The sequence below is a fragment of the Schistocerca nitens genome, chromosome 1, assembly GCF_023898315.1.
Source record: "Schistocerca nitens isolate TAMUIC-IGC-003100 chromosome 1, iqSchNite1.1, whole genome shotgun sequence".
Lineage (NCBI taxonomy): Eukaryota > Metazoa > Arthropoda > Insecta > Orthoptera > Acrididae > Schistocerca > Schistocerca nitens.
The window spans coordinates 833,466,433-833,482,786 of NC_064614.1; the positions used below are offsets into that span (position 1 = coordinate 833,466,433).

Genomic DNA, 16,354 nt, shown 5'->3' on the forward strand with positions numbered 1-16,354 from the left:
GATTTGCTCCCTTGTCCATATACTAGTTATTTTCTTCTGTTCGTAGTATACATAAATAAAAATTTCAGTATCCATGGGCGTGTTATGAGTCAGGAAGAAAAGTCACTAAGGACATCGTTTTATAAAAGCTCCATTACAAATAGTGCGATAGAAATTCTTATTTGATTGCTGTTCCTATTCAGCAGCAAAATTTTTAAACATGTGAAACAAAAAAACTTAAAACATTGAAGTGGAAAATATCTTACTGCAAGTAGTGCACGCTGTTTTGTAGATATAGCCAATCGAACAAACTCACTGCTCAGAAAGAAAGCACTTATATTTACATGACATCGAATATTATAGAATATACTTTCATTAATCCAATAAGAAAGTATCGGAACCTATTAGAAAACGCGAAGGCTAGTAATGAAAATATCTGGATTTAGCATGGCGTCAACCTTCGACACTGGACCCCTTGCTTTAGCAGTCTGCGACGTTACTCACTGTGCTATACCGAGCACAGGCGTTTGGTTGCGATACTTTGCGTCTCACCGTCTACCGAAAGCTTTCCTCGTAGATATGCTATTAACTGATATTTAATTATAGCAAACTGTATAAAGAACATTAAATTTCTTACGGATCCTTAGTATGCCGTTGTCTTGAAATAGCGTACTTTCATAATACACAAGTTAGTCATTTTATAACAACATATCATACAATTAACGATAGGTTTTCGAGAGATCTCGAATTTTCTTATGCTTGGAAACGGCATATTATAACAATGGCGTGTGACGAGGGCCTCCTGTAGGGTAGACCGCTCGCCTGGTGCAAGTCTTTCGATTTGACGCCACTTCGGCGACTTGCGCGTCGATGGGGATGAAATGATGATGATTAGGACAACATAACACCCTGTCCCTGAGCGGAGAAAGTCTCCGACCCAGCTGGGAATCAAACCCGGGCCCTTAGGATTGACAGTCTGCCGCGCTGACCACTCAGCTACCGGGCGCGGACGACGGCATATTCACTCGTAAATACGGGGTTCAACTGATGGCCAATCTGGCGTCTCACGAGTCTGTACGAAAGAGAGATGGCGTACATATGACGTAGGTGGCGTTCTTCCATCCGACTGGTCAACGGTTAAATGCAAGTTCAGGATGTCTGTCATGTTGGATATTGCTGTGTACTTTTGGAGAGACTCCCCAACGTGCTTTTCCCACGCTACGACTTCAGAAATTTGGCACGCTCAACGTTCAGCGTTCGAATGCACGGTCCCTGTGTCGACGGCCTTAAGCCGTCGGCACACGGACCGTGCTGTCGAACGTTCACGTTGAGCGTGCCAAGTTCAACGTGCTGCTGAACGCTCAGGAACGATGCGACTTGTGCGTACGGTACGTGGTATACGCGATCGCAACGCACTCCAGCGGCAGTTTGAGCATGTTTCTAGTTCGTAAATCACACTGATTACTGAACGGGCGAGCGTAGAATCCCCACGTTAGGTCTATTAAAACGCACATTTCCTCCATCGTCCACGAAAAGGAGAGTCCCATGTTCAGTCAATAAGGACACAGGCTTACAAAAGTTCCATTACAAACAGTGCAGTACAAATTTGGAATACTTCTCCGCATCAGACAAACATTATTTCATCATTCCCACATTTTAGTAAAACCCCAAGGTCAGTCTTACTCGATCACTGTTCCTACCCAGTAGCAGAATCTTTGCAACATGTGAATTACGAAGCGTAAAAGAAAAACGAGCAAAATATCTTTATACAAGTAGCGCAAGCTGTCCTGCAATTAAGCCAATCGAACAAAATCACCGCTCAAAAAGGTGAACTTATATTTACATAACATCAAATATTATAGCATATACTTATATTAAACTAATAATAAAGTATCAGAACTAAATAAAAACTCGAATGTTAGGTAAGAAAATTTGGGTGTATTAAGACGCGAACCACCGCCCCAACAAAAGTTCATTAGTGGACAGAGATGCTGCTTTTTTTTTTAAATCTCATTTTTGTTCATTTTCGTTCGTTGCCTCTGCTCGGGGCGGAAGTCGTAAGACACCCGTTTAAGTTCGTAGTTGACCGATTAACTCAGTTTTTTTACTACAGAGGGCAGCTAACCCTCTGACCAAACACGCTGAGCTACCATGCCGGCACTACTCCTTACGCTAAACCAACAATAGGATGCTATTTCTAAAAAATATTGTGTTACCACTTGGTAAAAACGTTAATCGTAGATAATTATGTTATTAATTACAATTTAGTTATAACAAATTGTACGAAGAAGAATGCGTTTTGGGTGGACATTCAGTGTGTCGCTGCCTTCAAATAGCCTACTCTCATAATACGCTCGTTACAATAATTCTTTTGCCATGAATATGTTTCTTATTATTTTATCGGAACGAATCACACAACTAACAACGGGTTTTCCAGTGATTCTCATTTTGCTGGTGCTCAGAAACGGCATATATACATATAGGCGTGAAATGAATGCCAATATGGCGCCTCACAACTCTGTACTGAAGGGAGACGGCGTGTGTGTGACGTAGGTGGCGATGTGCCATCTCATCGGTCAATGCTCAGACATACGCTCAGAATATCTGACATGCCAAATATTGCTCTGCACGTTCGGAAAGACTCCCGAGCTATGACGTCAGAAACTCGGCACGCTCCACACTCAACGTTCGGATGCACGGTCCGTGTGCCGACGGCTTTACGCTAAGCGAGAGTGCCAACTCGAAAGTCACGAGTAAAATTCTCGGAACTCTTGAGCCTTTCCGGATCTTCTCCACCTGTAGACAGGCAGTAGTTGCGAATCGCGCTGCGCGCCGTTAGCGGAGCGTGCGCACGCCCTTGAACCGCCGCGGCGCGGTGTCTGCAGCGGCTGTGCGCGGAAGAGAAGAGGCAGAGCGCGGCGCGCGTGACGCGGCGGCCGTGGCGGGGCCGCGCTGCCGGCTGGCCGGCGCGCACAGTCCGGCCGCAGCCATGACCGCGAGCGCGCCGCCGCTGCTGCCGCCGCTGCTGCTGGCGCTGGCGCTGCTCGCCGCCGCCTGCTCCGCGCGTGAGTACACAGCCGCACGCCCGCTGCTCCAGCGCCAACGAGGCAGCCATTCTGCTGCATCTGCGTCCGTATTTCTACTTCTCGAGCCTCGGTACCGTCTCTGGTGCAGCGCACACAGCACCGGAATTCCCCCTCCCCCCTCCTGCCACCGTACGTCACCGTCACAACCCGACGTATGTGCTGGATGTAGTAACATGTTTCTTGACTCGTACTGACAAGTAAGCACTCGGAAATCGGCGATTCACGTAACATCTTCAGAGTTTGTCCGAAATTTCTGTCACTATCTTCCGCTGACTAAACAAACCACTGACGCGTCGTGCGTTTCTTCTTTCAACTTTGTCTGTTTTCACTATTCAATAAAAACTGATGTGGTTTCGGGGCCGACGAACATTGTGGGTCGAACGACACTTTTACGAGGGACTTGCTTCGAGAGTGTACAGCAATTCCATCGAATGCTGACGATGTCTCTCGGTCTATCAGCTGGCTTCGAAATCGTACCGGGCAGAAACTCCCACATACCTGACGTTTATAACTGACACCAGTCACTGATCGTCGATTGTTTGCTCAAGCGATATCGAATCCTTTCGTCTAGTTATGCGCATCACATTACATTGAGCAGCCAGCATTTTTACAGAGCGCTGCAAGCCTTCTCGTACTTCGGAATACTTTTCTAACAAAGTCACACACTTTGCACAGTTGCGTTGTTTTGCGAATAGCTCCACAGAACTACAAACCATTTCGAACTAGACATCTACATATGTCACGAACAGCAAATAGAAAGTATGTAGACAAACATCGATCACAAAGTGTCAATACGTCGACATGAGGCGAATGTCATTATCGTGCCGAACAGGACTATCTCCCGTGTACCTTAGTCTCAAAAACAGACCACTGTGACGTTAATATTACCACTTGATGATTTATATGGTCAAAATACTACCACTGGTCATGGCTGGAAATGAAGAAGGCACTTCCTAAGCCGCGATCGCAGTGTAGACCTTTTATTGTTGCAAGATGACCGGTTTCAACGTTTTTCTGTTGCCACCATCTGATCATATGAAACTTGTTATAAAACTGCCATGTTGCATTACATGAACTCAAAGCGTAAAAGGCACTCTATACGTAAACATATATTCTTACGTATCTGTGTGCATTTTATCAACTGTGTGCATCTTATGAAAATATGTATACGTGTGGACTGTCTTATGCTTTCACTTCCTGTAACGCAACATGACAATTTCATAACAAGTCCCTTAAGATCATATGATGATTGCGTAACACTGTTGAGATCGGTCATCTTACAGCAGCAAAAGTCTGTACACTGCAATCGCGACGTACGAAGCCTCTTTTTCATTTCCAACCTTATCGATCGCCCCCCCCCCCCCCCCCGCCCACCACCTTGCCCCCTCCAGCACAGCATGTGTACCTTGCGTTGTTTTTAAAACCTTACAGCAGTGTAGTTGTAAGAGAAAAATTAGAACGTAGCATCTTGTCGGTATCGACATCGCTAGAGACTGAGCACTAACTCACCAAGAACTGAATAGAAATGGAATGAGCCACGAGCTTGCCAAAGGAACCTACCCAGCGTTGGCTGCATGTGATTTAGTGGTCGGCTGGGGAGCCCCATGTCTTAATCACCGCGTCACCTCACAAGATCTATTCTATTTGCTTGCACAACTTCGAGTACAAACATCACACTGTGTTACGGAGGGAAACTCAAAAGTTTCGTATCTCGTTGAGGTCACTGTAGACAAAGCTCAGACGGGCAAGGATCAGAGATGCGGCTAGACTAGGCCCTGTTTAAGAAATCATCCCGTCTTACGTGATTTAGAAATACTGTAGGAAATGTGTGTATTTGAGACGGGGCGGGAGTTTAGGTACCGATTCAGCCGAAGCCGATCCAGTGTCTTCATACTCGTAATCCGTCAACTTTGTTCAGCTACCGTATTAAGCAACAATACGTTTAACAGAAGACACGTAGGATATCATATATATTTAGTGGTCGCTGACAGTAAGTCACACTCTATAAAATGCAATAACACTGATAGGATCCCATGGCACTATTTCCCAGACCATAACAGGTATCGCATCAGCTGGAGCAGGGCTTAAGCTTCAGTGGCCATCTTTTAGTTTTAAAGACCAGATAGACCATGTTATTTGGTATACATTATCTGCGGTGTATTCTTTGTCCCTGTACGAACTATTTTTGTTTCTCTAAGTTAAATCAACAATTTATACATTGCAAAACCCGCCTAATGAAGCTAATGTTGGAGTGTTTCTTCGGAACCAGTATCTTGAAAATGATGGTGAAATATGTCAACCATTTGGGCTCTCACTGTCTGATGAAAAGCTTCAACAGTTTCCTTCTCTATTCAGTGGTATCTTTCTCTCAGGAGCGATTCTCGACAACAATTTGTCGAAGCTGATGCTGTCTTGCCCTGACGTCTGTAAATCGTCGCTAGGTTCGACAATGTGTCCCATTAGGCACGAAATAATATGGCGGGCATTGTAATAGATTCTCTACTTAAAAACATACCACAGTTTTCTGTATTTGAAGTTCCATAGAATCTCAGCTTTATTAGATCTAAGTAAGAGATGTTGAAAGAAAGATTTTCAAATACATCACACAGAAAGTACAAAGTAAACGAAAATATTGCCATAGGAAAAGATTGCAGCAATTAATTTTCGTTGATGGATTCATCATTCCGGCAATATCGCTTTTTAGTTATCCTCCTCACACACTGTAGCTGTAAATAATTCATTTGTGCATAGAGGACAGTTTTGAATGGATGGTAAATTCAGTTTCCTTTCATTATTAAGTGCAACGACATAAGCGTTCACTGCAGGTGGCCATCCATCGAGTAGCCACCTGTCTCCAACTGATAACATTAATACCCAGTATAATGCACCTAATCAATTTTACAATTTCGATATGGTTTCTTTCATGACTTTCGTTCATTATTTAACATGTGTCGCTTATTAATCTGTCACAGCTTTCAGAAGCCTCCGAATTAGATACCATGGAAGTGTACACACAACTTTCAGGCTAAAAATGGCATTTTTTATGTTGCATATAGGAAATATTCACAATATCGCAGACGATTCGTACGTTGAGTGGGACCTGCATGGATGTGTATAGTCTGCTCTCAGATAACAAGGACTCGTTGTTGTAAAGTTTCGTGCTATATATACAGAGGGCACTGTCTGATTTCGAGACTCCATAAAGCCATAGTACTTCGATAAAGCCTGTAGCCAGCCATGTAAATTATGGCTTATTGTTTTTAGTTAGACTATCGGAGAAGAAACTGACAACGGTGACACACCTGAAACATACCTCAAAAGAAGAAGTGAAACTAAGATACGGAGGCCAATGTTTGATAAATCAAAGGACAGAATTATCCCTTTCAGCAGAAAAGGTATCCGGCAGCTCTCTCTTTCCATCAATGAAGCAGGTGTCCTTTTGCATTGTAAAGTCCTTAAGACAAAGTAGTTTTATTTGATCAATCCTCTAACGTGGGTAACGTCCACCAGCCTTTCGCGAAAACGAAATAGATTTATGTCGTAGCCATGATTTATCTGTCATTAGAGCTACATTTCTATACTGTTTATCCTTTATGAATCCTCTGACACACGAAACTGACACACCTTCAAAAGTATTTGGTTCCGTGACAAGAAGTTCAAAGTCATTCTGTAATTTCCTTGTACGGCGCGATAAGAGCTTGACGACTTTTCTTGGGAATATCTGGGAAGAGGCAGATGAGTTTCAAGGAGACCGTTTTTCCTCGAAACACATAAACAGTAGCGTAACGACTTGAAGGGGGCCGGTTTGGCCGCTACGGAGAGGAGCCACATACAGCTAATGGGCAGCACGCCGTTTGCGTAACGTCGGCCTGTGGCCGCGGTCCGAAGCTGCAGCCGTGCGGTTCTGGGAAGCCCCCGGTCGTATCTGCCGCCCTATTCTTTTACACAGGTCGCCCTTCAGCCTTCTCCACAAATTAATTTGTCGTTAATTTAATCCAATGAAATTCACCCGCAACCACTAAATTATGGGTAGTGTTGTCAGGTATGTGAATTAGTCTAAAAGCAAGAGTTGGGACTTCAAATGAACAGTTCTAGGTCCCAGAAATTACGGTACGTGCTTCTGTCAGTCCTCAGCTTAACCGCAATGCTTTTTGTCCTTAAGGGGAATTGGAACGCCCTATACCGATAATGTTAAATTTAGTGACTTGGCTTCCCTGTATTTCAGGAAAAACTGGAGCCATTGACACGAAACTTTTACAGGACATTAAACTGTATGTTCTGAGTCTACTGAAGTACAATAATTGCATTTCAGTCACTGCTTTCGGAAATAGAATTTTTTCATTACACGGTTAAAATTTTGTGCACTTTTTTGTACGTTATCGTAAATAAATTTAATTACACATAGCACTGTTCTTTTTTTAGTTCAGTAGACTCAGGATAGGTATGTTATTACTCCCTGAAAATATGAATACTTTACTCGAAGTGTTTTCTGAGATTTAGGGGAAAATGCAACAGTAAAATGTAAATTTTCGGGAACGGCTTCTAAAGTTAATGTATGCTTGATTTTTTTTTTATTTTTAGTCACTCAGAAGCACCCTGCATCATACTGTATATCATCCTCTTGCTCTTTTTCTAAGTTTTATCTTCTTTTCTTCTTTCTGGGCTCTTTAGGGGCAAACTGTGCTGCGTTCTCGCTTTATCAATGCGAACCTTGTCCATCCGTTAAAGTTTTCTGATGCAGTTTGCTCCAGAATTACTTCTCATATGCTGTAGCACTTTCACCCTACCAATTTTGCCATCATTAAAAGCAATAACAGCATAACATTATTGAACGATTAATTGAGATTTTGAGTCTGACCATGCAGACACTTCTTCAGTAATTCAGGATTTGCCAGGTCTCTGTAAATAGGTTTTCTGATATCCATGGCCCGCATCTCGTGGTCGTGCGGTAGCGTTCTCGCTTCCCACGCCCGGGTTCCCGGGTTCGATTCCCGGCGGGGTCAGGGATTTTCTCTGCCTCGTGATGGCTGGGTGTTGTGTGCTGTCCTTAGGTTAGTTAGGTTTAAGTAGTTCTAAGTTCTAGGGGACTGATGACCATAGATGTTAAGTCCCATAGTGCTCAGAGCCATTTGAACCATTTTTTTTTGATATCCATGACTGCCGCTGGGATGGAATGTTGATGGCTGTATGAAGTGTTTGAGTACTGGGCATTGCGATAGTTGCACCATGAATCAGGTCCAGGAGGGCAAAGGTGGTGTACTGGTTTTTCATCAGTTGACAGTCTGTGGAGGAAGGTAGCCCATACTGCCTACTTCATTTTCAACAATTCCTCAGTATTATTTCTAGTGGCCATCCCATAATAGTGCAGTATTCATCAATCATTTTCTCTGTCATCCTGCTTCTTATGGTATTACCATCAGAAAGTTTCTTGACTGTCAAACTTTGTTTCAGTTTCCTCAACCTAGTGCCCATCCTCTTCTGAACATGACCAACACTGTTAACCTATATAACACAGCAATCCAAAGCCTTCTATATAAAAAGTTACCGATTTTATTAGATCTTGAAGTAATGCACGTAAAAATTTTAACATTTTGAACCGGTGTAGATATACTACCCATTTGAGCTTATAAGTGATATATATATATATATATATATATATATATATATATATATATCTGCAAATTTTATAATGAGATAAACATCCGAAAATGTGAAAAAAAATTCCGTTCTAACTCCCCTTACGGCCATGCTCCAGACGGCAATCTACATCCGAGGGCACATTAAGCAGATTCCCCACTGCCTTTCATTTGCACATTTCTACGTGATTCGGTACTGTGCACTGCGGTTGCTAATATGAAGAGGCTACACTGCTGAAAAGAATTAGGGGAACATGACTTCGGGCGTCTGCCATACTGCACTGAGCAATAACTGAGGACTGCCTAAGTCACCAATGTATAACTTTACCTTTCACAAATTAAGTACACAACAAAACGTCATTACGACCTCGATCGTTTAAACAAAATGCACTGAAATGTACCACAAGTGTCAAAAACAAAGTGTAAACAATCATTCATCCCGTCATCCAGGACGCTTTTCATTGGACTTCAAGAGCTTCAGTAAAGTGTGCGCCCTCCGTGAGCCTTTATCATTGCCTGTCACCTACTTGGCAGACTCCGTGTAAGTCTACGGAGGTCATCCTATTGTACTCTTCCCCATATTTCAATGAGAGTGAAGAGTCTGTGGTGGAACAGGGCGGCTACGAACACGTCTAACAAGCGCGTTCCACATACGATGCAACTGCTTGAATCTGCAGGCTTCGCAGGACATCCCTACTGGCGCCCGCGACATGGGCCTTGGCATTAGAAGAAATTCAGGGCCACCACTGTGCGCAGTACCCTCCACATGGTCCAGCAGGGTCCGGTCGACGTACTGCCTGCCATTAACGCTACCATGACAGTGGCAAGGTCTGTATGGCTGTCAACACTGATGCCTTCCCACGGTATCATATAACCTTGTCCATCTGTCGATTTCCTTTACAACATGGTGGTATCCCACCAAGGGTCTCTACACACGAACACCGCCATCACTTAAATCAGAGGACACCTGCACTCATCTGTAAATAACACTTTTCGCCAGTGACGAAGTTACCAGTTGACGTGGGGACGCCACAAACGAAGGCAAACTGCAAAATGCCGTGTCAAGCGGGGTACTCGAACAGGACGTCTGGATCTTACGTCCCTTTCTCGTAACCTGTTCGTTACAGTGTGATCGGACACAGCGGCTCCAGTGACATTTCTGAGATCGTCTGGCAGTAATCTGGCGGTATCCGTGCAAAGCCGCAACGACGAGATCGCCGGAGATCGGTCTTTATATGTGGTTGTAATGCGTCTGCGGCCTCGTCCAATTCGACTTGTGTACTCACCCGTATTCCTGGACACTCTGCGTATGACAAGTGGAGAGACATTCAGATTTTCAGCAGTATGACGGGAAGTCCATCCTTTCTGGATCACCCAGCCCACCCTTGCTACTTACATTGTATTAAGATGTCGCATATTATTTGCTTGCTTGAATGTATCGTCCGCCAATGACAGCTGCCGTCTGTGTACCTCACTAGAAGACACCGAGGTACAGGTACTCTCTTCCTTCTGAGGGGTCACCTCACTCTGTATTTACATAGCACAGCCAATAGATGGCGAAGCATTTTAACTGTTGTGTACAATGAAAGCGAAGATCTCAAACCATGCAGTAAGACCACAAGTACCGGCCGTATCAAAATAGATTTAACATGGCGGTCGTTGTTGATTTACGTGTTCCCCTACTTCTTTTGAACAGTGTATTTAAGCGTTTCATGGAAAAGTTGATAAACTTCACAAGGCCAGTATCGTTCTTTTTTTAGGGTTCCGTACCTCAATCGATAAAAGCAGAGCTCTTATAGGATCACTTTTCTATCTGTCTGTCTCGGTGTCAGACTGTTAAGGCTCCTATTCCTCAGGAGTGGAAAGACCTTTCAAGCTAAAATTTATGTCACATACTAAGCTTTACGGTCATTTGGCAGTGTCAAAAGTGTAAGCTAAGTCATTGCAATCAAAATAGACGACCACTTAGCTCAGATATTTTGATACTCGCAAACTCACTTATCACTTGCACATTTACGTTATAAGTACCTTTTTGGGAGCCTTCTGTTCTGCTGTTTAGTTTTTGGTTTTCAGGTGAATAGTTTGAATTTATTCAGTTCTCTTCCCCGTTTGTGTACCTGTCTAAGGATCTGGAAGCCACTTTTTATGCCACAAGGGTGGTGATTATATTCAATGAGATCTTCTGCAATTATGGAGTCTATACACTCACTTTCAATGCTCTTAAATGTTCAGAATATCTTGTTCTCTAATTTTTGCATTCTGCTACACATATATGGATTTACAGTCTTTGCAATCGGAAGGGCGACGGTTCAATCCCACATCCGGCCATCCTGAGTTAAGTTTTCCGTGATTTCCCTAAATCGCTCGCGGCAAATGCCGGGATGATTCATTTGAAAGGGCACGGCCGACTTCCTTTCCCGTTCTTCCCTAATCCGATGAGACCGATGCTTTGCTGAATTTATCTGATGTTGAGTATTTATAATATTTTCATAGTGTATGGTTTGTTCTGCATGTCACAGGTATTCCTTATTTTCTCACTATGTTTGCTATTCTCTGGGTTATTTCGTTGTCGAATATCAGCATGTGCCATGTGTTCCTGTTGTTCGCAGTTTACTCATTTTGTGTACTTTGTGTGTTGCTTTACGCTGTGCCATCATTAATTTGTCCACTAAGTCATATTTGTAAAGATTTTCTACACCTAGCTGTCTGCTTAGTTCTTGCGTGTAGCACTATTTATTTATTGAAATTCTGTTCGGTCTGTGTAGCAGATATTTGAGACTGGTTCTTTGTGTGTGGAATGGTTAGGTCTATTGTGTGTTGTTGTACTGGTTGTTGTGGTTTTCTTCATACTGAGAACTGACGGTGAGGGTTTCTATTTTACGTTGTGTTATCTAGGAGGTATATTTTCTCTTTTTAGCTTCAATTATGAAATGAATGTTTGAATGGGCAGTATTGATATCCCTGTGTAACTGTAGTATCCAGTCATCTACCAATCAAATTAAGTCATTGATATAGTGGTACTTATACATTACCTTGATTTGCTTTTATTATTTCCAAAAGATTTAGTTTTCTGGATTGTTAAGAAGGATAGTGGACAGTAAACTATGTACTGGTGATCCCATGGGGAGTCATTCACGTTGGACAAGAAATTTGTCTTTAAACTTGAAGTAATTTTGCCCTCTGATTGCTTTTAAACCGTTTAGGACTTTTTGTATCTATGTTTCAGGTATAATATTTTCACATTTTAATCATCTGTCAATTACTGTGATTGTTTCTTAAGTTGGTAGCGGGAGTGCATTGATAGTAACATCAACTGAGAGAAGCGTAACTATGGCATTTATATTCAAATCTTTGATTTTCTGGATTAATTCATTGGTGCTTTCTAACCTTCTGTTACCTGGATATGGGCAATATTTTTATTAAAAAAAGTATGCATGTGCCTGGCTAAACGTTATGCTGATATAGTTCTGAAATTTCTGAGTGGTCTGACTGGCATTTTGCATTGATGAATTTTTGGTAAATTGATGAGTGTGGCCGCACTGCGGTTTTTCTGTTTTGTTCTATTTATTTAGCTTTGTGAAAGGTTGAGTACAATGATTTCACTAATTCTTGTGTGTTTGTTTAGAATTTTTGCACAGGATCAAGATCTTCTCTCGCTCCGTTAAATTTCGGGTGTTCAGCCACATAAATTCAGCTTCCTCTTCTACAAGAATTCATGCGGTTGCAGACAGAAATCTAATGGATCAGTCATTGTGCCGCGAAAATATGAAAATGCACATCAAGATCTCCTGTTGCCTGCCCTTGTAAACATTACATTGTGAGTCTTCTGTTTAGTACGCTTGACACTAGCTGTTTTATCGTCTGTGATTATATTGTGGTGATTGTCGATTACGATTCTTGGTAACAAGGTAACCACAGAGGAGAAAACAGCCAAGGAAATGCACAACAAACTCAAGAAATTATATGGTCTATTTCAGTTCGTGAATTCGAGTTTCATTTAAATATTATTTAGGCTTAGTTTTTCAGTTTGATACTGTATCATCAGTTCTCAACATGTAATGTCTTCTATCTTCTCTTTCCACATTGTATATTTTATTAAGCTGGGGCAAGCAGAATGAAAAAATATTCTTAAGCATCTGCAAGAATGTAGTAATGTTTTTTGGTGGATTGACATAGCTGCTTCACACTAAATTTCATTTTTGGACAAATTACTTCTTTCGTTTACTTAATTATATGGACTTGAAATTTTAGAGAAAGAAAAAAATAGCATCCTTTAATAATATATTTGTATTCTCTCACATCTACAGAAACACATTCTTTCTATGAAAACACAGCTTGACAAAACAGTGGAGCACGCAAAAAATATGGTCAGATATCAATGCAACTTTTTACAGACACACATCATCGGCAGGCAAGTTCCAAACCCCTCTAATAGGCAGGGTGGTCGCCAGAGTGCATTAATGTTGTTCATGTGTGAAGCTGTTACCAGGGGTGTACAGTATGTCAATGGTTTTCATCTCCATTGAATGTTGAGTGATCACTGTGGAGGACATGAAGATACTGCGTTCTTTTGTGAGACAGCATTATCGGTAGCTGACATAATCTGAAAGTAACCTCATTGTAACTGTACATTTGGCCAACTGGTCTAATTGCACAAGTTCCAGATTTGTGAAGCATTCTGGTGGGACAATGGGCCGATGTCACACTGCATGGGAACGGGAGGACCGACATGCTCGGCAGTACGGTTCCGGTCGACCACATCTGATAAGCACAAGGGAGGTTTGCCATATTGTGCGCCAAGCACATCGTGGCCGCATCATATCTACACATTTCACCTGAGAGTAAAATAATGTTCTCCCTATCACATTCTGTGTCATCCCACACTGTCGGCGAGAGACCAGAAGCAGCTGGACTAGGAATTACTGTCCCGTGTGTAGGCTGCTGTTAGCACCACAACACAGGGACTGCACGTGGAGTGGTGCCACGACTGAAAAGCAGGAATTGTTGATGAATGGCGTCGCATTGTAGTCAGCGATGATTCGTGGTCCTGCACCACCCTGGATGACCATCGTCAGTGAATGTGACGGTCATCTTTGGAGAGCCGCATCCTTCCAATGTGTTTCAGAGGCACAGCAGTGTTACTCCAGGTGTCATGTGTGGCGAGCCATCGGATATGACTTCAGATCACGGCTGGTGCTGACTGGCCGAACTCGTGAAACAATGACGCGTCACAGACATCCTGTGCCCTCACGTCTTATCTCTCATGCAATAGTATAATGGTACCATTTTTCAACAGAGCAATGCTCGTGCACACATGGTGCGTGTCTCTATGGGCGGTCTGCATGATGCTGAGGTACTCCCGTGCCAGCAGGAACCCCGAATGGCCTCGACAGAGCTTGTGTGAATTGGCTCTTACAGAAACTCTGTCCCAATGCCTGTATCCAGGATATCAAGGTCCACTTACGAGTAAATAATTGTCGGTCGGGAGAGGGTACAACGACTTATGACACCGTTCCCAATAGAATCTGTGCATGCATCAAGCCTATATGGTTGCAACGTCATTCTAAGTGGATTCATATTACCAAGCTCGACCTTATTTTGTAATCACTGAAATAACACCACATACCCTCTCAAACCGTGATGTTTCGTTTCGTTTCCTGCTCCCCTTCTGGGTCCTCCACATTTATTGTATGGCAGTGCAAGTACCGGCGATCCAATAGGACGCGCACACAGTGAAATTAAAAATGAAAATATCATACATTGGCTGTTCATATTTGGTCTTGGTTATGGCACTGTCTTCATTCCAAAACCAGAACTGGAAGGTCGATAGCCAGTTCGCTAATCAACGTAACTCACAAAAATAATAACACATCGATTTACGACGGTAGTCGTATATATGGTAGAAAACAAGGAATGTATGTTAAAGGCCGTGGAAAATAAATTTGTGTGATGTGAATTGCTTTTAAACTAAATAAGTTGTGTAAATCTTCAGCAGGCCGCGGTGGCCGTGCGGTTCTAGGCACTTCAGTCCGGAACCGCGTGACTGCTACGGTCGCAGGTTCGAATCCTGCCTCGGGCATGGATGTGTGTGATGTCCTTAGGTTAGTTAGGTTTAAGTAGTTCTAAGTTCTAGGGGACTGATGACCTCAGATGTTGAGTCCCATAGTGCTCAGAGCCATTTGAACCATTTTGTAAATCTTCTTGTGATATACTTCGTTTTTGTCTTCTAAATATGATTTACTAGCCCAAATAGTATTAGCATTTTACTTTCATGTCGTGCATGCTTCATGAAGAAGCCAGGTGTCACTCGCCTATTCAGCGACAATTTCGATACAGTCTAATATACCGTGATATCCCTTATGTCTGAGACGTACTAGATGTAAGCCGGACTGAAACTTTGCGGGTATGCTAATTCGGAAACATCTAAATAGGAAGTAAACAAAGCAAAGAATTTTAATAGTATGCCATGAAAGTATTAAACAATGTAAACTACTGAGCACAGAAATAGGCAGAAGAAAGATAAACGTTGCGGGACGCATGATACCAGTTGGAAATTTGCTCAATGTCAGCTTACGGGAAGTCCATCGGTAAGCCCAAGTGTCCCAAGGTGACCGGAAACAGCCGACGAAGTTTCCAGTTTATAATCAGGAGCCCGGATCTTAGTCCACGTCCTCTCCTTCCACGAAGGCTCTCTTGCTAAGGCACTCGGGCTCGATCGTGTTTAACAGTTGATCAATCACTTCAGTCACTCAAGCAGAAATATATGTCATCCCGCTGGCATCTTCTCTTGAAACGCTTTATGTTTTAGGCGAGTGTAATTCATTTCATTGCTGTCGTTGCTAACATATCCTTCAATTAGCCTTGTACATGTTACATTCATAGGAATATATTACTCACATGTGCAGGGTAAACGGTGTTGTTGCAAAGTGTGGAAGAAGACTTAATTAGGTGGTGCGATGATTAAGCAATTAGATTCTTATTGGGGGATTGGGGGAGTCTGATCAAATTCCTGTCTTGTCATCCAGTTAACTGCAAGCGAATGCCATGGTGTTTCACTAACCAGACCATGGCTCCTTTCTTTCCCATCCTTCTGAAACCGAAACATGTTTGGGTACTGAGAAAAAATGGTGTTTTGCATAACTGGCGAACCTCACATCCAGCAATTTTAACTGCTAACACGGCCAACACAAGGAGCTGCAAATCAAAATGATGACAATGAATTCAATAACTAATACGTGCTGAAGTACCATGCCAGAAACTCCAATTGCGGCCTTGAGCCTCATGCACTGATTGTAGCAACTGGAAACTGACCATGAAGTGCAAAGACCGAGATCGAGTGATGCACGCAGAATGTGGCAGAGCTGTCAATGTTTAGGTATCATAAGGCATCACAAACGTGGATACAAGTTTTAAAAAACCTACACTAAAAGTCTTCTTGATGACTAAAGATAACGGAAACATCTGTTTCTTGTACTACACAATATTTGTAAAAAGGAAGCATTGCCCTTGCTTGTTGGAGGCTGTCTAGGTCGCAGTAGAGATACGTGCCGCTGTACTCGTGGAGCAAATTTAAAACACGCACCGTGACACAACTGTATTTGTTCAGTGAAGATAGCGGAAGCAGGTGTCTGGGGTGTCATGGGAAAAAAATTT

General features: G+C 42.7%; 1 protein-coding gene across 1 annotated transcript in view; it reads left to right on the plus strand.

Moving 5' to 3' along the window:
• Window positions 1-2,965: 2,965 nt before the first annotated feature.
• LOC126263005 (serine protease easter-like) overlaps window positions 2,966-16,354 on the plus strand; it is a 161,463-nt gene continuing 148,074 nt past the window's right edge. Inside the window, exon 1 of the mRNA XM_049959970.1 lies at window positions 2,966-3,044. Within this exon, the coding sequence (XP_049815927.1) occupies window positions 2,969-3,044 (76 nt within the window). The 5' untranslated portion in view covers window positions 2,966-2,968. The remainder of the gene's footprint in view (window positions 3,045-16,354) is intronic.